The sequence below is a fragment of the Grampus griseus genome (assembly GCF_964374135.1).
Source record: "Grampus griseus genome assembly, chromosome: 20".
Lineage (NCBI taxonomy): Eukaryota > Metazoa > Chordata > Mammalia > Artiodactyla > Delphinidae > Grampus > Grampus griseus.
The window spans coordinates 50,598,337-50,622,721 of record NC_139014.1 but is presented as its reverse complement, the minus strand read 5'-3'; the positions used below and the strand labels follow the sequence as shown (position 1 = coordinate 50,622,721).

Genomic DNA, 24,385 nt, shown 5'->3' with positions numbered 1-24,385 from the left:
ATAGTCCTACATTCCCTTCCTCAATCCTTCCCCTGCCCCCAAAACCATCATCCTGAATTTGTTTTTTTATTATTTTCATGCATTTCTTTTACTTTCACCGCATGAGTTTTAATCCCTGAGTGGTATATATTAATAGTATCATTCTGTGTGTTTTTAAGCCTTCCACAAATGTATCATCCTGCAACTTGGCATCACTCTATATTGTGCGATGAATCTGTGTTAAGTGGCTTCCCTTTAGTATTTCTCATAGCTGTAGGCTTTTTTTTTTTTTTTCACCCCTTATCTAATCTCCCATTGCTGGACATTGAGGGAGTTTTCTTTCTTTCTTTTTTTTTGCCACTACACAGTGCTGCTGTAACATTCTTGCTACATCCTTGTGCACGTGTGCAGAGTCTTTTCAGCTCACATGTTTAGGAGTGGAATTGCTGAGTTGTGGGTTTGGGTTTTCCATCTTTCACTGCCAGGGCTGCCACATAAGGTTATGCACAACCTTGCCATTTGTTGCCAGACTGTTCTTCAAAGGGGTTGCATCAATTTAGGTTCTCATAAGGAGGGCCTAAGGGATCCTGGCCGTCCACATGCTCACCAATACTTGGTATTGTCAGATGTTTCGATTTCACCCATCTGATGAGTGTGAAATACACTTATCAAAGTATTTAATCTGCATTCCCCTGATTACAGGTGAAAAACATCTTTTCATAAAGTTATTGGCCACTCAGGAGTCTTCATCTGTGAATTACCTGGGCCTCTTTTTCTGTTGCATTGTTTTCTTCTTTCTTTTTTTTTTAAAAAATTGATTTGTAGGTCTTTCTATATTATAGTTAGTAATCTTTTTTTGTCAGTTATCTGTGTTACAAATATTTTCTCTTAGTGTGAGGCTTGTCTTTTCATTTTGTTTTATGGTATCTGTTCATGAAAACAAGTTTTTGATTTTAGTGCCAAATTTATCAATCTTTTATAATTTGTGCTTTTTTTTCGTGCCTTGTCTAAAAAAACTTTCCTACTGAGAGATCACAGATAAATCCATCTATACATTTTTCTAAAATATTTACATTTTTTCCTGTTGTGTATCTGTGTTTGCATTTGTTGTTTAAGCCATTAAAATGATCTCTGAAAGGATACATATGAAGGAGATTAACATCAGCCGTCTCCAGGGAGTGGGATCAGGTGACGGGGGATCAGAGTGAAAAGGAGTCATTCACTGTATACCTTTAGTTGCTTTTGAGTTTTGAACCATATTTAAGAAATACCTACTCAAAAATAAGTGAATAATTTAAATAAAAAGTCATTATAAAGGTTCTGCAGGGACCCCCTCCTGCACTGTTGGTGGGAATGTAAACTGGTACAGCTACTATGGAGAACAGTATGGAGGTTCCTTAAAAAACTAAAAATAGAGCTACTGTATGAGCCAGCAACCCCACTCCTGGGCATATATCCAGAGAAAACCATAACTTGAACATAATAATAATAATAATAATATATAGAATAATTATTATTCCAATATTCATTGCAGCACTACTTACAATAGCCAGGACATGGAAGCAACCTAAATGTCTATCGACAGGGGAGTGGATAAAGAAGATGTGGTACATATATGCAATGGACTATTACTCAGCCATAAAAAAGAATGAAATAATGCCATTTGCAGCAGCATGGATGGACCTAGAGATTGTCATACTGAGTGAAGTAAGTCAGACAAAGACAAATATCATATGATATCGCTTATATGTGGAATCTAAAAAAGTGGTACAAATGAACTTATTTACAAAACAGAAAAAGAGTCACAGATGTAGAAAACAATCTTATGGTTACCAGGGGGGAAAGGGGGCGAGGGATAAATTGGGAGATTGGGATTGATATATACACACTACCATATATAAAATAGATAACAAATAAGGACCTACTGTATAGCACAGGGAAGTCTATTCAGTGCTCTGTAATGACCTATATGGGGAAAGAATTTAAAAAAGAATTGGTGTATGTATATGTATAACTGATTTACTTTGCTGTACAGCAGAAACTAACACAACATTGTAAATCAACTATACTCAATAAAAAAAATTAAAAAATAAAAATGTTTAAAAAAAGGTTCTGCAAAAACAGGAATTGTTTTTCAGAAACATTTAAACCTCTAATGCACCTACAGTTAATCTTTGTGCATGGTGTGAGACAGGGATCCAGTTTTAAATTGTCCACAGGATAGTAACGCCTTCCCACCTTTCTATGCTTAGCTCATTCTTATTCAAGACTCAGCTTAGATTCATATATTCCAGCTGTGCTTCCATGATACCCTATAGAGCAGTGCTGTCCAGTAGAAATACAATGCAAACAGCATACGTAATTTAAGATTTCCTAGCAGCCACATTAAAAAAGAAATAGGTGAAATTAGTTTTAACAATATATTTATTTAACCTAATATATGTAATCAGGGTCAAAATTTTTGAGATAGTTCACATTCTTTTTCATACTAACTATTCAAAATCTAGCGTGTACTTTATACTTATAGCAGATCACAGCAGATCACAACTCAGACTGGCCACATTTCAATTGCTCCATGGCCACATGGGGTTAGTGGCTACCATATTGGATGGCATGGCTGTAGAGACGGCTATCACAGAACGTGCCGAAGTATACGATCTGTCCTCACGTCATCTTCTGTTATTAGCCAGTGAGCTTCTGAAGGGCAGGCACTGAGTCTCAGTCATCTATGTACTCCTTCTCTGTGTGCCTAGTGAGTACTTTGAGTGGAGCTCTTCAATTTTTGGTTGAATGGATTGAATCCTGGAGACTTCCCTGGGGGTCCAGTGGCTAAGACTCCGAGCTCCCAATGTAGGGGGCCTGGGTTTGATCCTTGGTCAGGGAACTAGATCCCACATACCGCAACTAAGAGCCTGCATGCTGGAACTAAAGATCCCGCAGGCAGAAACTAAGATCGCTCATGTCACAACTAAGACCTGGTACAGCCAAATAAATAAATAAAAAATAAAAAAAAAAAAGAGAGATGATTGAACTCTTTTTTTTTTTTTTTGGCTGCAGCCTGTGGGATCCTAGTTTCCCGACCAGGAATCGAACCCAGACCCTGTGCAGTGGAAACGTAGAGTTCTAGTCGCTGGACCGCCAGGGATGAACTCTTTTTTTTTTTTTTTTTGTGGTACGTGGACCTCTCACTGTTGTGACCTCTCCCGTTGCAGGGCACAGGCTCCAGACGCGCAGGCTCAGCAGCCATGGCTCACGGGCCCAGCCGCTCCGCGGCATGTGGGATCTTCCCGGACCAGGGCACGAACCCGTGTCCCCTGCATCGGCAGGTGGACTCTCAACCACTGCGCCACCAGGGAAGTCCAGGGATGAACTCTTGACTGTTGATACACTCTTCCTTATATAAAGCTGAATCTGGTTCACTGGAAATTTCCAGGGGCCCTAGCTCTGCTCCCTGGAGCCTCACAGGAGGTGAAGTTCCCCTAAATTTTCTCTTCCTCTAAATATCCCAGAGGCTCTCCCTTCCTTTTCTGATCCCTCCTTGTCTGAATGACCACTGGGCTTCTGACCAGGATCCACACATGCCTAGAAAACGTTTTGGTACATTCTCCAATTATTTCCCATGTCAGTATTTTAGTTTCACAACTGCATTGCAAGTTCCTAAATGCCCCAAGGTGAGCAAGGCCTCAGTGGTCTCCTCCCAGGTGATTTCTGCGGTGCCCAGGTGGGTGGCAGGCACACACGCTCAGCCTCCTCTCAGGACTAATGTTTACAGCTCATCTCATTCTTCCTCTGGTCAGATATTTCCCCACTGCCTTTTCTGATCTTCAGAAATCAGAGCATTTCAGGGCTAAAAAAGCACACAGACATCCCAGTACCAACCCCTCGTTTTCCAGCTGAGGAAAGGTAGGAGCCATGAGTGATGTCTTGCCCCAAATCCGAGTACTAGAGCCAAGGACCAGGAAGAACCCAGAGTCCCAGTTCTGGGCCACTGTTTCCTCTATTCCGGCCTCCTCCTGGGCCTCCTCCTGCGAGACTCTTCCTCAGTCCTGGCTCCCACCCAGGCTGGCCAGGCTGCCCTGTTGGGTGGGAATGCCAGGACCCCAAAGAAGGTCTGGTGGAACAGTAGGGTGTGTGAATGTGTCTGTCTGGGGGTGTGTGGTGGAAGGGCAGCTGTGGGTTAAAGTTAACGTCGGACAATGATGCAATCACAGACTCCAAATTGAGTGCAGGTCGCTTTAAGAAAGGAGTAGCTGTAATCTGAACCCTGCTGGACGCTGGATTAGGAGGCAGCAGAAAAAGCTCTGGGCTTTACAGAAGCCCCCTCAGTGTGCAGACCTAGGCTGGGCGCGGAGCTGCAGCGCACTCCCAGGTAAAGAGCTCCCTGTCTGCTCTGCATGTGTGTCTGGGGAAGAAGGGAGGCTCCTCTGGGCTGGGGGGACGGGGGTGAAGCAGGGGTACTTCAGGGAGCAGAAAAGAGGGGTGTAAGGGAGAGGAGGTGGGGAGACAGTAGTTCCTGCAGCTTGGGCACCAGGATGAGTAGGTTAGAGAGGGTAGAGGGAGTTGGGGGTCAGAGCCCACTTATCACCCAACGCTACTGCACCACTAGGAGAAGAGGCTGGAAAGACTCCTGAATGAAATGGGTGGGAAACAATGGAGGGGGGTCGTGGCGGGGAAGAAGCAGAGAGCTTGGCTGCTGGGTCAGGTCTGAGCATCACTTCAGGGGGCTCTGCAGCCTTGGGGGAAGGAGGCTGTCGGGGAGCTGTACCTCCACTGGGGCAGTCAGGGAAGCAGCCCATCTTGCAGCCCGGCCATGGCTTGGGCTCAGCTCCCCGCTGCCTTTTCAAAAGCAACTGGTGCTGATTTCAAAGGTAACTTCCTGACACTGCCAAGCAGCTGGCCTGTGGGGAGGCTTCCGGGCAGGGCTGGGATGGAGGACAGCTGGGTCCTTCTATCCAGTACCCACCCTTTTTCTTTGGCCAAATCAGCTGCCAGTAAACGCTGGGCGGCCAGTGGGGGTTTGGCCTCTCACCAACAATGACCACTATTTAGCCCAGCTGGTGTATGGGATTTGGGGGCTCAGCTGCCGGAGCTGGAGAGAAGGGCTGCCCGCACCCTTGCTGCTCCCTGGGACAAGCCACAGCAAGGAGCGGGTCTGGGCCAAAGAAAAACTTCAGGCTTCCCAGAAACCCCATCATTGTCTGGCCCAGGCGGGTCCAGCAAGAGTTCAGCCCTCAGCCTGAGGGGAGGGAGGGGAAGCGGGCCAGGCAATTCTGTCCCTAAGGCTGGTCCTTCTGGGGTGTGGGGAGGTGAAACTCGTGGGTGCCCTGGCCCCGCTCATTCAGGTTCCAAAACTTCAGAAAAAAAGTCGCCTGCGCACTGACGGGGTCACAACGGTGGGGTGGGCCTGGAGGGACCCCTCGGAATCTCCCTCCCAGAGCCAGGGCAGAGGGCGGTGCCCTTCCCTGCACTGCCCATGAGGCCCACTGCCATGTGGCTTGGAGGCTGTGCGGTCCTGGGAGGAGGAGGAGGGATAGTGTTCGTCTCACAACTGGGTTTAATCTGAAACACATGTACTGGCTCAAACTTATCCTCCCAGCTGGAAGGCAAGATCGCAAAATCAGTTCCTTGTGTTTCTTGATTTGGGCAATGTGGCAGGAAGGCAGGCCTGAGTTTGGCCCGACGGGGAGGATATCTACCTCCTCTCCCTGCCCTCCCCCGCCTGGTAGGACAGGAATCTGGCTTGGACACTGCCCTTTGGACAGGGTGGCACCATTGTCCCTGTGCCCCTGGCCAGGCGAAGGAGGCCTGGACAAGCCCACGGAACAGTCATCTTGGACAGGGCACTGAGTGTGCTCAGAGGGGCCCCCGTGCAGACCCTTACTCTCTACCCTCTCACTGCCCTTGCAGGGGGTTTTCAATCATCTCTCCACTTCCCTCAACCCCAGGGCTGGAGGTGGGGGATTCAGACCTGGAGACTGGCTCTGGGCCAGCTGTGGACCCAGGTGCCTTTCCCTGCCTGGGTGGCTCACCTCATCTTTAGTCCTCAGTCCACTCACGTGGTGACAAGTGATCACATGACCCGAGGTGTGGGCTCAGACTCTGTAGGGACTCCTACAGAGAAGATCCATCTTCAAGTGCATTTGAACTTGGTTTCCTTAAACACCATGCCAGGATGACATCTCCCACCTCCTCCCTCCTATCTCCGTTCCCTACCCTGGCCCAGGAACTAGAGATAACAGCTTTCCCTCTGGCCTGGCATCTCACTGAATTTCCAGTCTGCTAAGCCAGTCTGCTGAGGCTCAGGCAGGGAAGGCCCCTGCCAGCTCTGGGTGGGGCTGGCCGGGTGGAGAGAGCAGCTGTGAGCCTGGATGGCCTTAAGGGCTCTATCTTGCACTGCAGAAAGCTTTTTCCGTTGTCTCAATGGAAGATTTCTCCCTGAGTAGCAGGGGCAGCCACGGGGAAGAGCAGCTGGCTGAGAACACAAGGGTCTGTGGAACTCACTGCAAGACACGTGCTCGAGATCAGGGTTTAGAGAGAAAGCCGGGCTGGGGCCCACAGGCCGTCCGGCCGTCAGCCGAGCAAACTCAGAGGCCATCTTTTCTTTTGCGGCCTTTCATGCTCTACAATGTTGTCCAGTGTCTTATTAGACTTAATTTTAAGGATTTTGACCAAAAATCACACACTGCACTCTTAATTTTCCTATTCTGAGAAGTCAGGAAAGCGTGTGTGCGTGTGTGTGTGTGTGTGTGTGTGTTTATGGGTCTATGAAAGGAAGAGCGAGCTTGAGACCCTTGGCCTGTGTGTGTTTGTGCACACAAGGGTGTATTTGTGCTGCAGGGGAGGGGAGGGGCAGGGAAGACAGATGATAAGTTCTTTTTTTTTTAATAAATTTGTTTATTTTTGGCTGCGTTGGGTCTTCGTTGCTGCGCACACGGGCTTTCTCTAGTTGCGGCGAGCCGGGGCTACTCTTCGTTGCAGTGTGCGGGCTTCTCATTGTGGTGGCTTCTCTTGTTGCGGAGCACGGGCTCTAGGCACGCGGGCTTCAGTAGTTGTGGCTTGCGGGCTCTAGAGCGCAGGCTCAGTAGTTGTAGCGCACGGGCTTAGTTGCTCCGCGGCATGTGGGATCTTCCCGGACCAGGGCTCGAACCTGTGTCCCCTGCATTGGCAGATGGATTCTCAACCACTGTGCCACCAGGGAAGCCCAGATGATAAGTTCTTGACATGGCAGTATGGATGGAGGGAGAGCAGAGGTCCTGGTTGCTGAGACCTTGTCCCACGTTCTAACCAGAAGGCCTCTCAGAAGATCTTATTTATGAACACCCTCAGCTGCCTTCCTCCCCTCCCACCTCCACATCCTGATTCCAGGGGTGTGCTCATAGAGGCAATGAATGCAGGAAGGCAAGGAACGGGGGAGCCCTAGACCCAGAGTTCCCTTTTCCCTTGTGGTCCAGGGGTCAGACCAGAGTCCTGTCCAAAGAGGCTACTGCTCAGGAGGTAAAGGGACTTGGGTGGTCTTACTAAGAAGTGGGGTTACTTAACCTGAAGGAAGGAATTCGTGGAGGTTTCAGAGCTAGATCCGAGCTAGTGGGGGGAAGAGGACATGGCTACCCCCAGGGAGAAGGGGGGCCCTGGGGTTCCAGGAGTAGGGAGACACATTTTGATTCAGGGATCATTGGAGAACTCACCTGTCTCTGGTGTCACTCACTAAGTGCTATGAAGGCATCATCTAATTAATTCTCATCACAATAGGTAAGTACTATTTGACTTCCATTTTACAAGAGAAGACACTGGGATTTAGAGAGGTATTAAGACACAGAATTGAGGGGAATTCCCTGGCGGTCCAGTGGTTAGGACTCAGCACTTTCACTGCTGGGGCCCGGGTTCGATCCCTTGTCGGGGAACTAAGATCCCGCAAGCCGCACAAAGAAGACACAGAATTGAGATTTGAACCCAGGCTGTCTGACACTAGACCCAGCACTCCTAACCATGAGAGTAAGAGCTTTTGACACAGAACTGTCCAGGAAGGGAACGGGTTGCTTACGAGGCCACAGGTTCCAGGGCAGAGGAATTCAAGGAGAGAGTCTGAGAACTTGGGGGTAGCAGGGGCTGGACCAGATGCCCCCATTCTCTACATTCTGGGAGTCTACATCTGAGACCTAGGTTCTGCCCCCATGCTTTTACTAGACGTTGACCCAAATCCTATATCCAGAGCTGGTCAGCGTGCCCGCAGGGAAAAGCCCATGTCCACACTGCTGGGTCTTCACTACCCTGGAGGTTTAGGCTCAAAGGTGGGTCTCCTGGCACACACAATGGATGAGAGCACAAGCTCGCCATAGGACTGTGGGCTGTGAGGCAGGGGGAGGGCTGGGGAGGTGCTGAGAGGGTGGGATCAGCAAGCTGAGGGGCCACTTCCAGCCCGGGGAGGCTGGAGGGAAGGTGCCTAGCCCTGCCAAGGCCCTGCTACCTGCCCAGGGTGGCCAGGTGTTGCAGGGTGGTAGGTGAGGGAAGCAGCCTGCTTTCTTTTGCTTTCTTGCAGGCCCCAGGATGCTGGCCTTTGTGCTACTCCTCTGGACTGGAGCCCTCCTCGGGTACGGCAGCTGCCAGAACACGGGCCTGGAGGAGGTCAGAGGCGGGGTGTGTGTGGTGGGGGCCTGGGGGGGCATAAGCAATTCCAGCCCCTCCTCAGTAGGCAGCACGGGAGACAGGACAACACCCAGGTTGCAGGCCAGGCTCTGGCCTTTCTGTCTAGACAGGGCCTTGGTTTTTCCATCAGCAAAACATTAAGTATCTCACCCTGCCTTTCACAGAACAGAGTGGGGACAAACGTAAGATCAAACAAGGTGAAAGGCAAAAACGCTCTAACAAGTCCAGGGCTGTCCCTTCAGTGAAGACCTTTTCTCATTACCTTGCATTACTTGTGGGTCTCACTGAGTGGGTGGTGGCCTTGGATATTTGTTCCAGTCCTGACCAGGGTGCAGCAGAGGTGTGAGTGTGGAAAGGCCTCTTTCCTGTCCAGAGAGAGCACAGTCGGGTTGCAAAGGCAGGTGCTGAGAAGCCTATGCTATGTGACAGTGGCAGTGGGGGAGTGACTGTCACACAAGGGACCAGGGCACTTCTGGACCAGTCCCTTGTCTTTTTTTAAAAAATTAATTAATTAATATTTGGTTGTGTTGGGTTTTCATTGCTGCGTGCGGGCTTTCTCTAGTTGCGGCGAGCGGGGGCTACTCTTCGCTGCGGTGCGTGGGCTTCTCATTTGGTGGCTTCTCTTGTTGTGGAGCACGGGCTCTAGGCACGCGGGCTTCAGTAGTTGTGGCATGTGGGCTCAGTAGTTGTGGCTCGTGGGCTCAGTAGTTGTGGCTCGTGGGCTCAGCAGATGTGGCTCGCGGGCTCTAGAGCGCAGGCTCAGTAGTTGTGGTGCACACGCTTAGTTGCTCTGCGGCACGTGGGATCTTCCCGGACCAGGGCTCGAAACTTCTCAACCACTGCACCACCAGGGAAGTCCCTGGACTTTGTCTTGAGTTCCAAGTTTGAATTCTGGTTCAACCTCTCACTAGCTTTATCATCTTAGACAAGTCACTGTTACTTGAGTCTGTTTTCTTATCTATAAAGTGGGATTAAAAATATCCTTACAGGGCCATCACAGACAGTCACTTATTTTTTATCTACTGAACACCTACACTGTAGGTGCTGGGGATGGGTGGAAATATGAAAGACTCAGTTCTGGCTTTCAAGGAACTCAGAGTTTTGAGATAGTAGTCTTTGGTGGTATCATCTACATTGACTAGTATGAAATGAAGTCAAATAAAAAGAACTAGCACAGAGGCCGGCACATGGTAGGCGGTTAATACAGAAGCGGTAGTTGACTCTGAAAAAATGGTCAGAAAACCAAAAGGTGCCTTCAGACTGGGGCCATCGGGGCCAAGTCTGTGGTGGAGGGGGTGATATCTCATCAGGGCCATGAAAGACAGGAAGGGTTTGATAGGAGGGTCCAGGTGGAGACCCACGAGCAGTGCGCAAGGGTAAGCAGACAGGGAGCCTGTCTGGCCTGAGAACGGAATTTCTTGGGAAGGGGGACTCCTCTCCTTTTATTTATTTATTTATTTTTAATGTGTTACAGGCCTGAGGCTCACAGGTCACTGGTGCTTAAAGCTGGCCAGCTAACTTCTCCCCAGCAGAGGGCCCCTACAGGAGCAGGGGGCACAGACTCACTCCAACGTTAGGCTAAGCGTAGGACAGCCCTCAGGACCAGAAGGACAGTCCCACACAAAGCGATGAGACCAGTCATCCTGTGCTCATCTGCACTGGTCCTTGTGCTCAAATGCAGGGCTCCCTGGCCCCCGAGACCACGGGGCTGCCAGTGGAGGAGGAGGATCCCTTCTTCAAGGTCCCTGTGAACAAGCTGGCGGCCGCCGTCTCCAACTTTGGCTACGACTTGTACCGCGTGAGATCCAGGGAGAGCCCCGCTGCTAACGTGCTCCTGTCTCCGCTCAGCGTGGCCACGGCGCTCTCTGCGCTTTCGCTGGGTGAGTTCCTGGATGCAGAAAGCCCTGCATCCTAGAGCTGCCCTCCGGCCTCTGCACGTTATCTGACTCTAAGCCCTGGAGACACTTCACTCAGGGAGGGTGAAGAGGGCCGAGAGGCTGGGCCTGGGGGTCCCGGCGTGTGCGGAGTGGGAGCTCCGGGGGGCAGAGCACTGCTGACCCAGGTGTGTGGCCTCGGGACCACTTATTGACATTTCTTAAGCGAGGTTCTCCTACGTGCCAGCCTCGTCGGTGTGGCAAGGTTCTGGGGACATAACTGCACACAAACAGGCACGGTCTGTGCCGTCGCTTGGGTCACACAGCTGAGCTCACGGGGGAAACGAATAAACAGGAAACTGCAGAACAGTCTGGTAAGTGTTGTGATGGGAGAAGCACAGGGACTTGAACCCTCACTCCCACCCTTCTATCTCTCTAGGCCTGATGCCTTTAGGCTACCTTCAGGAAAATCTATTTTTCCTCCATTGCCTTCAAATTCCTTTCCACCTAGAACATCCCCAGTACCAGCAGACAAGAAGACTTAGGGTGTGGTGTCCCTGCCCCATCCCAGGAGCTGGCCTGACTTGGGCCCCAGTGGGCCGTTACAGAGGTTCACACGTCCATCCCTCTGGCAGGAGCGGAGCAGCGGACAGAATCCAGCATTCACCGGGCTCTCTACTATGACCTGATCAGCAAGCCAGACATTCACGATACCTACAAGGAACTCCTTGCCTCCGTCACCACCCCGGAGAAGAACCTCAAGAGTGCTTCACGTATCGTCTTTGAGAGGAGTGAGTCGCCCGGGCTGCCTGAGGCGCGTGGGGCTCTGTGCTGCACATGGGGGTTTCCTTCTAAACACCAGAGCACGTCTGCTCTGGCCAGGCCTGGCCCTGGGGGGGCAGGAAGGGGCCCTGTGAGCCCAGAGGGGATCGGAAAGAGGAAATGGGCCGAGGGAGGCAGTGGGAGGGTCGGGTGAGGGCAGTGGTGTGAAGAGAAACAGTAATGAGTGAGATCTGTTGTTCTCCGTCCAGTGCCTGCGGAAGCTGGCACAGAGCCCTGGCGCGTCCCGGGAAGATGCCAGGCAGGAAGTCAGGGCCTGCTGAGGGTCAACCAGAACCTCTCAGAGAGGATGCTGGGTTAGCTCAGAGCACACTAACCCGTGCCCCGTCTCTTTGCAGAGCTGCGGATAAAAGCCAGCTTTGTCGCACCCCTGGAAAAGTTGTATGGGACCAGGCCCAGGATCTTGACCGGCAACGCTCACCTGGACCTTCAGGAGATTAACAACTGGGTGCAGGCCCGGATGAAAGGGAAAATCGCTAGGTCCACGAGGGAGATGCCCAGTGGAATCAGCATTCTCCTTCTTTGTGTGGCTTACTTCAAGGGTGAGGGCTTCTCCACTCGGCTTTTGGCCAAGGGTAGACAGTAAGTGTCAGATGGGGCCAGGAAAGAGGGGAAGTCAAAGAAGGCAGAGGAGGACCCAGGAGAGGCACCTGCCTGAGGGCTGCCCGCTTGCCATCAAACCCAAGGCAAACATTGGATAAGTGCCTACAAAGTGTAAGGGGCCGTAGAGAAAGACTCGCAGAGGTGAGGGGGCACTCCCACTCTTGCACCTGTTTGGGGAAGGCACTGGTAGACTTCTGGCTGTTGAGGGTCCAGGCCCAGCTCTGCCTGTACTGGCTGGAGAGCCCTGCACAAGCTTCATAGCCTTTTGGGGCCTGTTTTCTTGTCTCTCACTCAGGGACGATACACTGACTTCAGGGACACTCTGTGTCGTCTCCCATCTTTTTTTTTTTTTTAACATCTTTATTGGAGTATAACTGCTTCACAATGGTGTGCTAGTCTCTGCCTTACAACAAAATGAATCAGCCATACATATACATATATCCCAATATCTCCTCCCTCTTGCGTCTCCCTCCCACCCTCCCTATCCCACCTCTCTAGGTGGTCACAAAGCACCGAGCTGATGTCCCTGTGCCATGCGGCTGCTTCCCACTAGCTATTTTACATTTGGTAGTGTATATATGTCCATGCCACTCTCTCACCTTACCCCAGCTTCCCTTTCCCCTTCCCACATCTCCCATCTTCACATGGACCCTAGCATCATGCCCGGGGCACACAGCAGGTCGTTGATAAACCGTTGTTAGTTTTCTAACAACATTCTTCTAGGCTGTGTTGACGTGCCCAAGTCTATTCCACGGGCCCAGTGTGAGGCCAGCCCTATTCATGAGCCTTGGGTCGGATTTTGGGCAGCCTCCCCTTAAAATGTCTATCAGGCAGAGTGGACCCCTAAACTCCTAGAGAAAAGTCCTCCCTGAAGCACTGAGCTCCAGGACATGAAAGAAGCTGTTACAGGCCATGTGAAGCTATCGGCTAGCTGTGTGAGCACTGGCCATCACTTCACCTCTCTGGGGTTCCAGGCTTTTTCAGCTATGAGAGGGTTGATGACAAGAAGTCGAGGTCCCTTCCAGCTCTGGCCTCCCTGGATTGTCTTCCGGACGCAACACTGTAGGAGTGTACACCAGTTTACCTTTCTCCTAGCTATCACAGAACTTGAATAAACCCTTCAATCAACCTATTTCCTCCTGAGTTTACGTATGGAAGGTATTCAGGACCCTAGAAATTTTGTGGTCCAGACTGCACATTCTGAGATAGAGCTATTCCCTGCTGTATCAGGACCCTCTGACGACTAAGATTCCTGAAGCCAGGCAATTTTCAGCAATATGTTTTGGCCTCCGCACGGTCCCAACGCCTTTCTGGTCTCCCGGGGCTCAGGGCACCCCATTTGTTTCATTCCAGGGCAGTGGGTAACGAAGTTTGACTCCAGAAAGACTTCCCTGGATGATTTCCACTTGGATGAGGAGAGGACCGTGAAAGTCCCCACGATGTCAGACCCTAAGGCCATCTTACGCTACGGCTTGGATTCTGATCTCAACTGCAAGGTCTGTCGGGGTAGAGTGAGTAGCGGGTGCGGGGACAGGCAGGATGGTGTAGTGGCAATAGAATGAATTTTGAGATCTGACAGCGGTCTAAACGTTACCTGCTGTGTGACTTTCAGTAAGTTAATCGTTTCTCTGAGCCTTTTTTCCTCAAAATAAAGGGGCATAGTTATCTAAACTTATCCTCTCACGCAGGGTTTCCTGTAAGGGTTGATAAGGTAATGTAAAATGGGCCCTCAAGACTGGGCACTCAGGGACTTTCCTGGTGGTCCAGCGGTTAAGACTGCGCTTCCAATGCAGGGGATGTGGGTTTAAGGAACTAAGATCCCACATGCTGTGCGGCCCCCCCCCAAAAAAAGTATGCAGGGGAGTGTCATGATCAACGTATACTATACGTCTGAATAAATCTGAAAAAATGTTAATAAGCATGAAATTAAAAAATTTAAAAAGAAGATTGGGCACTCAAATGCTGGTGTTAATTCTTCTCTTTTCTTTCCTTCTTTTTCTCTTTTTTTGGGGGGAGAACTTGTATTTCTAGAAGTCAAAGTTAAACTTTCAAAAACCGTCACAACTCCAAACTGCTGGCATTCTAAGTCTTTCCTACCTGACTTTTGAAAATTCGAAGTCAGTAGTTCTTAGCTTTTTTCTTTGGAAATCGGACAAAACACCTGAAGCACTGGACAGAAATGCCACGTATGCATTTCTATAGACGATTTCAGGGGCTCTTGGGACCTCTGATGCCATCTGTCCTGTGGACCTGAGGTTAAGGACCGCTGCTCAAAGGACCACTGTATTGCTCCTTCTGTGTGCTCTGCCCGGAGTCCCCATTTCTAGTCCAGGGCTCTGTACATAACAGATGATCAGTAACTGTTGGCAGACAAACCTTGGGAGAAAACACAGACCTGGAATTCAATTCTAGCTCTTTAGAACCACAGGAGAAAATTCTTTCAGCAGATAACTTCAGTTGGTATTAGGCCCAGGTAAGAAACGACAATGGCCTACTTTTTGAAGAAACATCAGTAGACATCTTGCTGCCGGAAAGCAATTAGCTTAGAGGGACAACTGTTACATAGATGAGGGGCTGGGAAAGCGTGGCAGGGCCTGGTTACAGGAGAGGAGAAGGCTGCTTGGGGGTGTGTGCCTATCTCTAGGCTCCTGGGCTCCAAAGGACTAACGCATGTGCTTCCTCCCTGTTGTGTCAGATTGCCCAGCTGCCCTTGACCGGCAGCATGAGTATCATCTTCTTCCTGCCTCTGAAAGTGACCCAGAACCTGACCATTATCGAAGAGAGCCTCACCTCTGAGTTCATTCATGACATAGACCGAGAACTGAAGACTGTTCAAGCGGTCCTGACCATCCCCAAGCTGAAGCTGAGTTACGAAGGCGAACTCACCAAGTCCGTGCAGGAGATGAGTATGTTTCTGCAAGACCTCTTTGCTCCTGGGGTGGGTGGGGTAGAGTCTTTGAGCCTTCCACCTTGCTAAGCGGAACGCAAAGGCTCCATGGCATTGTACCGAGGCCAGGGATGACTCCTTAATTCTAATAGTGCTGGAGGGGAAGACTGAACTGCCTTCCTTATCAGACTCATTCCTCAGCCCCAAGAGCATACGTCTTATAACAGCAACTCAGAACACTGCCTCTCAAGATAGGTCTGCTGACCTGGTTTCTAATCTTAACCTCACTTGCTGTGTGCTCCTGGGCAAGTCACTTAACCCTTAACCAGCCCAGAGCTCTACACACCTCACAGGTCAAAAGTGGTTGTTCCGCTCCCAGCTTGCTTGCCTTCTCGAGAATCAGAATTTAAGAATCAGGACTGTACTCTTCCTTGGGGTGTTGATGAGGCAAGGTTTTAACGGAAATCCCTCTCGATCTCTGCAGAATTGCAGTCCTTGTTTGATTCACCAGACTTTAGCAAGATCACGGGCAAACCTATCAAAGTTACTCAAGTGGAACATCGCACTGGCTTTGAGTGGAATGAAGATGGGGCGGGTACCACCCCCAGCCCAGGGCTCCAGCCTGCCCACCTCACCTTCTCTCTGGACTATCACCTTAACCAACCTTTCATCTTTGTACTGAGGGACACAGACACAGGGGCCCTTCTCTTCATAGGCAAAATTCTGGACCCCAGGGGCACTTAATACTCCAATTTAGTGTTCAAATACCCCAGAAGAAAACGCTAGAGGGATGGCAGCTTATATATTCCATGAAGGCTGCCCCTACGTTTCAATGTATACTTTGCAATAAAAGTGCTTTATCCTTAACTTTTGTTACCCTGTTCCTCCTATTTTGAGCTATGTTAAATTTAATATGAAGATAAATAACCCTTTAGGAATTTGCTGGTCCTGTATTTATAGCCTGGGTCTAACTAAACTCTGCAGAGAAAGTCACCAGGTGAGATAAGAACTGTAGTTGTTTGCATTGTATGATGTCGGGATGGATTCTCCGCTCTGTGGGGTTTACACTCTAGGTCACTAATCCCCCGGGAAGGAATTTCCTGTCTCCACAATCGGTGGACCATGCTCTTAAATACACCGGACTTTAGGTTTTAATGCAAGCACGGATATCCCCCCGTCAAGCTAATGTCACCTGACAACACAGGATAACATGCAGACAGATAAGGGAGGAAGTCTGTAACTTCAGGAAAGAATTCTTTATTTTATAGAGCATTTAAAGAAAGCTCTCAGGTTCACATAAAATGAGGTCTACTATGTAAAATTCTACACATATTCTTTTTAAGGAAGGGGGCCTATTTTACAAAGTACAACAGAACCTCCTTTTTCAGGAACATGAAACATGCCAAGTGTTTGGAAAAGAACTACAGAATTGGTCAGGACTAAATTTTTCTTCTTGAGTTAGCTCTACCAAAACATCTCATTGGCCACAGCCCTTGCCAAAGTGAGTTAGTAGAAAGGAAGATAAATGCGATTCTGCCTGCCCTTCATTCAAATATTTGAGTGTGAACCATGTTCTGAACACTCAGCTTCCTGAAAAGCTACTCCCAGGCAGCTTCAGGGCTATTCAGTTCCTGATTATAATGCCGGGGCAACCACTGGGCACTTCTTGGGCATGGCTGGGGTGGGCAAACTCTCAAAGCAGTGTGTATTCTTTTCCACCAACTCATCTGAACCACATGGTCCCCAGTGGTGATAGGGCACCCAGGGTTCAGACCCAGAGTCTCCCGCCCTTCCGACTGGGATGGGGTTTAGACTATACATCCAGGGAGACAACAGCTATCATTCCTACTGTTTGTCTCTTAAGTGTGAAACCCCTAGCAGCAATGCCCACACCCTCAGCATCTTCTGAAGTTGTTGTTTTTTTTTTTCCCTTCTCAGTAATTTCCCTTCTCAGTAATTTTTTCCCTTCTCAGTATTTTTTTTCCCTTCTCAGTCTGTATTTCATTTGCCTGCTTGGGGAGGTAGAAAAAAGCGGTCTCTTTTCAGGCTTGCTAATAAACAGAATTCAGAAACGATGTGTTGTAAAGTCATTGCTACAAGCTTGATTTTATTAGTGTTTGGTCAGTGAGTCTGCCCAGAGTACAGAATGAAAACCAGAGAATAAGGACTCGAAAACTGGTAGAAAACAAATTTAGAGTTGCCATCCTAGGAAGAAATTCCCCAACAATAAAATGGCCCCACATTTATTTCTCTATTCACAATTTATACTCCACTGGTTTTAACAAAGGATTCAAGGAAGCTAGGTACCATAAATGAAACTATACCTCCAGAGGTAAGGAGCCTCACTAATTTCTTGTTTATAATTATTTTTCAATTACAATACGACTATTAAGAGTTTAAGTTCCCACTGGAGTGGTACACAACGTTTCATTACTACTAGAAACCAAAGGAATGTTCCAGGGAAACAGACTATCATCATTTAGTGAGGAGGCGTCTAGCCAAAACCCCAGGCTAACATCCAGATGCCTGCAGATCAGCTAAAATCCTTTTAAAGGGCTTAGGTTCTCCAGATACCAGTTTTAAGTTTTTTTCTGGGAACCAGGAGTTTTTGTTGCAGAGCAGTTAACTACTTCAAGAAACATTCATCAAAATAGGTGAGCAATAGGGAGGGTGGGAGGGAGGGAGATGCAAGAGGGAAGAGATATGGGAACATATGTATATGTATAACTTTGTTATACAGCAGAAACTAACACACCATTGTAAAGCAATGATACTCCAATAAAGATGTAGAAAAGAAAAAAACATAGGTGAGCACGTCTCTAACTGCAAAGCTTTCTAAGCCCTCCCCTCCCCTCATACACTAGGCTTGTGACTGTCGGGCAAGTCCTGTATTGTTTGGCGACAGCTCAGCAGCGACAGACCCTCTTTAACTCCTCCCACACGGGCTCCTTTCCTGTTGGTCAAGGTCCCCTTGGGACCCTATTGGTTGGGTCCCACAAGGATGGGCGGCAAGTCCAACAAACAGGATTTCATCTTTTGTAGCTCCTGGATCTCGTCATTCCAAGGGCCATAGTGTACCAGCAGAACCTTTTCTGCCTGTTGTATTGTGTTCAGAGCTTCGGGTATTGCAAACCTGAACCAAAGGAGGTAAGAGGAGTGAATCCACCCATTCAATCAGGCAAACATTAACTGAGGGCCTACTCACACCCTGTGGAGAATGTAAAGTAGATCATTTTTGTCTTCAAGGATCTTACAATCTAGAAGGGCAGATAAGACTCTCAGAAATACACTGAAAGGCAGAGTTTGAGATGAGAGTTATGAAAAAAAGGTATAAAGATTCCAGGATTCTGAGAAACAGGCAGATCTCAAAGCACTAATCTGATATTTACCCCAAGGTTTACTCAGCAGTCTCTGCCTTAGAGTCACGGAGTCCGCCTATGGCCTGACTCTGCAGCCCTTTCCCTCGCTCTGACGGGGTGGACTGCCTCTATGTCTTGGGTATCAGGTCCACCCACCTCATAATCCTGGGATCGAGCTTCAAACACTCTCCCACACAGCAGCTTTACCAAGCTTGGACATATTCCGTCTAGAAATACTGATATCAGGGCCTCCTAGTGATCCCAGTTACAAAAGCGGATGAGGCATCAACTCATCAACCCTACTCTTCTTTCCTTTTAACCTTTAAGGCTGGGTTTCTCAACCTTGACACTGTTGACATTTGGGGCCGGATAATTCTTAGCTGTGTGTGTGCGGGGGCTATCTTGTGCACTGTCAGATGTTCAACAGCATCTCTGGCCTCCACCCTGAGTCATGACAATCAAAAAATGTCTCCAGACATTGCTAGATGTCCCCTGGGGAGCCAGATGACTCGTGCTTGATTACAGCTGCTTTCAAAGGAGTAGGACCAGGGGGAAGGAAGAGGCCCTGGAGCTGAGTGCGCTGAGAATGAGTGCTGAGGGGGGGAGGTGTGAATAACTGTGGGGGGTGGGGGGTGGGGGGTGGTGGTGGGGCGGGGTGGGGGAGGGGACTGAGAAGAACCTCTATGAGGTGGTGTGGCAGGTTGGGGGGCAGAGGCCTGGGCAAGTTCTTCCTGGGAAACTCCCTTCAGAGCTAAGAGCTTCCCCATATCTCCCAGGAGGAAATTCTAAAGTTTCAAGTTTGTCAGCAGAACAGAAGGAAGAATCTCTCCTAAATGGGAAATAAAGACGTGTCAACATGCTTAAAAGCACTGTAGAAAATAAAAGGGATACACAGAAGAGCCTAATAAAAGAACGGTATGTGGCCTGGTGAAGTGCTAGGAAACAAGAGAAAGACTTACCCATTGAAGAAGATTTGGGCCAGTTTGAAGAGTTCATGGCCCATCTCAACACTGGTTGGCCCGTGGCGAACCTCAACCACTCGGAGACTCTTCTGTAGATGGGCGGCTGACTTCTCCCAGTCCCCTGTAAAGAAAGGAAAATCTGGTTCCAGAAAAGAACCACAGTCAACTGTGGATGAACATTTTCAAGGTAAGGAAAGCTAAATGGAAGTGAGAGCAGCCTCAGTTGAAAGACTAAAAGAGAACCAACCAGACGAGGCTAAGATCATGACCAAACGCACAAGGCAGGGTCATTCCTTGGAGCGGAAGGTGAAGACACACATCTTACCTAAGGCAGCATAGGCCTGGGCCAGGTCATCCTCGATTTCTCCCACCACGCTGTGTTCCGCCAACAGGAAGCTCTCAGCGGCATGCCGGCATCCCAACAACAGCTGAATGGCTCGCTCTATCAATTCAAAGGACAGTGGGCTCATTACAGACACAAAACCCCCCCCCCCCACCGTCTTAGAAATGAGAACCCAGCCCTTAAATTCTCTGTGGGCTGGGCTGAATGTGGAAACCTCACTTTGTCTCCTTGGGTTGTGATCAACCCACAATTTTTGTTCCAATAAAGCTGTTCTCTTATGTTTTCTCTTTCAATAGCAAAAGGTGCTGGGTGAGGCCTCCCCACATTTACTGTGGGTTTCCAACTTCAGTTTGAAGTGGAATGACTACATTCCATTTAAGATCATTATTTCTCTTGACTCAAAAATCTAAGCTAAAGGTCAACTTTCATAAAAATAGGGTAAATAAATCCCCACGATGTCAAACTCTAAGGCAGAATTTTCCAAGGTAATGAGGGGTTCCATCACTCCCTTTCTGGAAAAAGCAGGATACTTACACCCATTGGGCACATGCCCCAATGCCCTTTATTTTTCTTATTTTTATTTTTTAAAACATTTATTTATTTATTTTATTTTTGGCTTCCTCAGGTCTTAGTTGCCACACATGGGATCTTTTGTTGTGGTGCGTGGGCTCCAGAGCATGGGCTCAGTAGTTGTGGCGCTCGGGCTCTCCAGTTGTGGTGCACGGGCTCCAGAGTGCTTGGGCTCTGTAGCTGTGGCACGTGGGCTCTCTAGTTGTGGTGCGTGGGCTCAGTAGTTGTGGTGCACAGGCTTAGTTGCCCCGCGGCACGTGGGATCTTAGTTCCCTGACCAGGGATCAAACTTGCCTCCCCTGTGTTGGAAGGCGGATTCTTAACCACTGGGCCACCAGGGAAGTCCCCCCACTGCTCTTTAGAAGAGAGATGATGCTCTGATGAGGGCAGAGCAATTTCTCTAGGAAATTAGGTCATGAGGCCCTCGAATTAAAATAAATGACACTGAACTTCTGGATATGCACAAAGATCACGGATGTCAGAGACAACCCGTTAGTCTTTAACTAACTCTCTGATGCCTAAGAGAACAACAGCTTAAATCAGTTGGCCCTTTTTCAAGGACGCCAGGCAAACTGAGCTGGTAAGGGTTTGGTCTCATTGGCCTACAAAGCCATCTTGTGGCTGGCATGGGGATAATTAAATTCAATTCTTCAGTCTTCACCGAGTATCCCTGAATTCAAGGTGATCTCAAAATGAAGAAAAGGGAAGGGGCTGGAGGACCAAAGCAGGGAGCCAGTCTCACCTAGTTCGCCATTTCTGAGAAGCTTCCGGGCCATCCCCACCTGCTGCTGAAGGTCCTGTAGCTGAGAGACTAGGTGATCTCTGCTGACTGATTCCGTACAAGATGTGCTGCCACAGCTCAGAACATCATCTCCCTGTGGAAGTCAGTTTTGTCTTTATTCCTGTACCAGAGTCCGCTAGCGACACTGCATGCGCTTACATTACAGGACTGCTCCAGAGCTTCTGACCCTATGGGGGAGAGACGCCTGCAGCAACACACCATGGCCAAGGGCAGACTGAATCTGGTTTGATGGCGGCAACTGCAATGAGAGCAGGAGCCGATCCCTGCTGGAGATTTACTTTTTGCAACCAAATTAAACTGGTACAGACCACAATGTCTTTCCATCTTGATAGCCCCTCTCTTTTTCTCTTTGGGGCTGGGACTTTGGATGACAGACACATTTCTAGTGGTTATGAAAGAGCCATAAGGAAACCAACAGAAAAAAGGTGCTGGGTGAGGCCTCCCCACATTCGTCCTCGGGCTTGTGACTTCAGCTTTCCAACACAACCAGCTCCACGTTCTACTTACAGCTCTAAGGCATTTGCTGTCTTTCAGACGCCAGAATCTGTGGCCCCATTTGGCTGTAGCAACCTGACTTCTCCGGAGGATCCTTTCCCACCCTCCTGAAGTCAGGGCCTGGGGGCTGAGTGGGGAGCACGTGGCTCCGATCTGGCCCAAATGGCTGGGGGGAAACTGTGACTCTGATTTTCCTCCAGATGCAGGTATCAGGTTGATAAAACACAGTACGATTTTTGCCCAGATCTCTGTTAGAGTACATATGTTTTTATCCTTCTGGACCGGGGGAATCTGACGCTGGAGCTGCTAGCAGCCATCTGGTCACCACAGGAGGGAAGTCTGTCTGAGGTTGGGCTAAATAATACAGAAAATGGAGCTGAGGGAGATGGAAAGAAAAATTAGGTCTTGGTGACATTATCTGAGCCCCTGGATCACGTTGTATTTGAAGTACCCCTACTCTGGGACTTCTGAGTGATTTACTTGAGCAAATAAATTCCCGGTCTCCCTGAACCCCAAATCAGTTTAGGTGGGATTTTCTGTTCTTTGCAAGAAAGAGATCACTAAATCCAAGCTTTGCCTGTGGTTCCTGCAGGGGGTAATCTATGTGCGGGGAGGGTGGGCAAAAGGGAAGAGAGAGAACTGGTATCAGCACCTCTAAGTCCCAATGGCTTCCTCCTAAAGATTTAAAGCCTTTAGGCTGGATAACTGACCGCCAGGAAAAGCAAAGAGAAGGGAGGGGAGAAAGAGATTCACCTGCAGGAGTGCTCTGCAACGGTGACAACAGAAGGCTTCCCGCCCGGGCCCCTGCGAGGGTCTCTGCTTCTCACGTTCACAAGGGGGACAGTTGCAGTCAAAGAAATACTGAGACCTCAGCTTCTGGCGCCTCTCGGCAACACCCATCCTGCTCTCGTGGGGCCCTGCAGAGACACCACGCTTGGCCAATATTTAAAGCAAGAGAGCATCAAGCACTACTTAAAAAACTTCAGCTTAGCGGAGGGTCTGGTCAATCACTCATCATGCGACAGGGACCTTTCAGTCAAACATTTGTGGAACTAGATATAGAAACAGGCTTCCAAGTTGCGGGGACAGGAAGAAAAAGAAACCAAGAAGTTGTTCCTGGCCTATTTTCAGAATAGGACATTTACAGGGATCAAGCAGGGAGTGTCTACCCGATAGTGCAGATACAACAGGGCCTAGCGAGGAGGCTTTTCTTCCCCATAAGTATGCACTGCCTCTGCCAGGTTGCAGACTCTGCACAGGTGAGGCACCTGCCCTGTGGCTTGCTCAGGCAAATTCACCCTGTCCTTTTCTGCTGGAGAAAGGTGGACAGGAGGGAGGATGGATGGCTCACCATAGCAGTGGAGAATCTCTTGTCCTTTTTTAATCTGCTGAGATGCCCGAACGGTGGCGACGGTGCTAATGAAGGACACGCTGGTATTGGGGCTGCAGGAATGGTTCAGGAGGCTGACGACGGGGAACAGCCCCGTGGCAAGGCGCACCTGCCTGCTGTTCGTAATGAGGTTCTTTTCAGATCCTGAGAGTGCAAGAGGAAAAAGGGAAAAATGTGTCAGGACGCTCATCCTGGCCTCACCCTCCATTCCTCAGAAGACGAGCTGGGCAATCGGGCCTGAAGCGCGGCTGAGTCAGAGCTCCACAAGCTGGATCCAAGATAAATCAGACGGAGCGTGACTCAGAGCAAACTCTGGTTCCCGGGAAGCAAAGCGAATGAGCACGTGAAACGTCCACCAGAATCTTGGAACCTAACTACTGTGTCTCAATACCACAAAAAATCCAAAGATTAGAATTTATAGAGAGTAATAAAAAAAGAATTATCAGTAGGGAGCCTTCCAGATAGACAGTTTCATAATGTTCATGACAACACGGAAACCAGAGTACCAGATGAGGCTATTTCCTAAAGACTTTTATAGTCCAAGTGCTTTTGTTTAACTGGTCTTTGGTTGGTTAATAGAACAAGTAACCTAATTACTATCCTAAACTAAATAGGCCTGTCATACATTTAAAAAAATCAATATTTCTTATGCTCACCTCTTCATTCTGCCCTTTGTCCCAACTTGATGGGAAATCAGTCAAGCAGTAGTTCTCACTGAAAAAACTCTTTGGACCACTTCTATTCCGGACAGTCTCACGTCCCTAACCATCTCTTCTTTGAAGCACAATTAAACCAGCAATTTAACCACGTGATTGAAAATCAGGAAGGAAGGAAGAAAAAAGCCTCTAAGCAGTGAGGCTACTTCTGCACCAAGGCTCATGCACTTACATTCATATGTGAATTCTCTGTATTCTGCTGCAGGCCCACTTCCTCTTATTTTAGCCACAGTTCGAACTGGCGTGGTTATTCAGTTTCTCAGCCCACCACAGTCCAGAAACAGAGAACTACTAAGAGGCAGGTTTTCTGCCAATGGCAAAGGAGACAGGGACAGACTGGAGGAGGAGGCAGAAAACTTATACAAGAATAACAGCCTCAGGCAAACAAAAACACTAGCACCACTCCGAGCTTAACCAGAGGTTCTCAGACTGACCCCATACTTGCACAGGTTTTTGTCATAGCTATCTATGTCTCGGGAGGATGCATGTACAGATAACCTTGGGCATACAGAAAGGCTTAAACTGTGTTCAGCAGCCTTGGTGTAAGCATGAGGAGAGAGTGTTTCCGACAAAGCTGGTTGAAATATGAAAGATACTGGTACTTAGAGAGGAACTTTCAGTTTTCTGGAAAACTGATAAGCCATCAGATAATTGTGGTATCACCGTATATGCCAGGTATCTCAATGCACCAATCACCAAATAATGCGGTCCAGGTACATATGAAATGAATAAAGAAAATACAAACCATCGTGTGAAAATGTTCTAGAAAGGAAAACATTAACTGTAAGGAATAATATCGTCTCTCTGCAGACGATTCTATTACCTGCTGCTGTGGAAGACAAGAATTAGAACAAGTAAATAAAATTCGCAGGGAACCTAAATGACTCAATTTTAGTCGACAATTCTACAAAGTGTATTGAAA

General features: G+C 48.8%; 2 protein-coding genes across 4 annotated transcripts in view; one reads left to right on the top strand and one right to left on the bottom strand.

Moving 5' to 3' along the window:
• The first annotated feature begins 4,237 nt into the window (after positions 1 to 4,237).
• On the top strand, positions 4,238 to 15,693 carry SERPINF1 (serpin family F member 1). Its single transcript, XM_082678022.1, has 8 exons — positions 4,238 to 4,348; positions 8,516 to 8,601; positions 10,304 to 10,502; positions 11,132 to 11,287; positions 11,675 to 11,878; positions 13,293 to 13,435; positions 14,635 to 14,845; positions 15,311 to 15,693. The coding sequence occupies exons 2-8, from the start codon at positions 8,524 to 8,526 to the stop codon at positions 15,568 to 15,570; spliced, it is 1,251 nt and encodes a 416-aa protein (XP_082534148.1). The 5' UTR covers positions 4,238 to 4,348; positions 8,516 to 8,523; the 3' UTR covers positions 15,571 to 15,693.
• Positions 15,694 to 15,744: 51 nt separating this feature from the next.
• Positions 15,745 to 24,385, bottom strand: part of SMYD4 (SET and MYND domain containing 4) — a 36,457-nt gene continuing 27,816 nt past the window's right edge. For 2 of the 3 annotated variants that reach the window (XM_082678019.1, XM_082678021.1), the window contains 6 exons: positions 22,709 to 22,891; positions 22,111 to 22,274; positions 20,803 to 20,935; positions 19,473 to 19,589; positions 19,145 to 19,268; positions 15,745 to 17,959 (listed from right to left, as the gene is read on the bottom strand). In XM_082678019.1, coding sequence (XP_082534145.1) covers positions 17,806 to 17,959; positions 19,145 to 19,268; positions 19,473 to 19,589; positions 20,803 to 20,935; positions 22,111 to 22,274; positions 22,709 to 22,891 — 875 coding nt within the window. In that variant the 3' untranslated portion in view covers positions 15,745 to 17,805. Of the gene's footprint in view, positions 17,960 to 19,144; positions 19,269 to 19,472; positions 19,590 to 20,018; positions 20,360 to 20,802; positions 20,936 to 22,110; positions 22,275 to 22,708; positions 22,892 to 24,385 lie in introns of those variants that run through there. The other variant, XM_082678020.1, reaches the window with a different exon arrangement.

What these genes read in the sequence shown, in the direction of transcription:
- SERPINF1 (XM_082678022.1), top strand. Translation starts at nt 8,524, where the DNA reads ATGCTGGCCTTTGTGCTACTCCTCTGGACTGGAGCCCTCCTCGGGTAC. An exon ending in GCTCTCTGCGCTTTCGCTGG is followed by an intron (nt 10,503 to 11,131) that starts GTGAGTTCCTGG and finishes TCCCTCTGGCAG; the next exon opens with GAGCGGAGCAGCGGACAGAA. An exon ending in ACGTATCGTCTTTGAGAGGA is followed by an intron (nt 11,288 to 11,674) that starts GTGAGTCGCCCG and finishes GTCTCTTTGCAG; the next exon opens with AGCTGCGGATAAAAGCCAGC.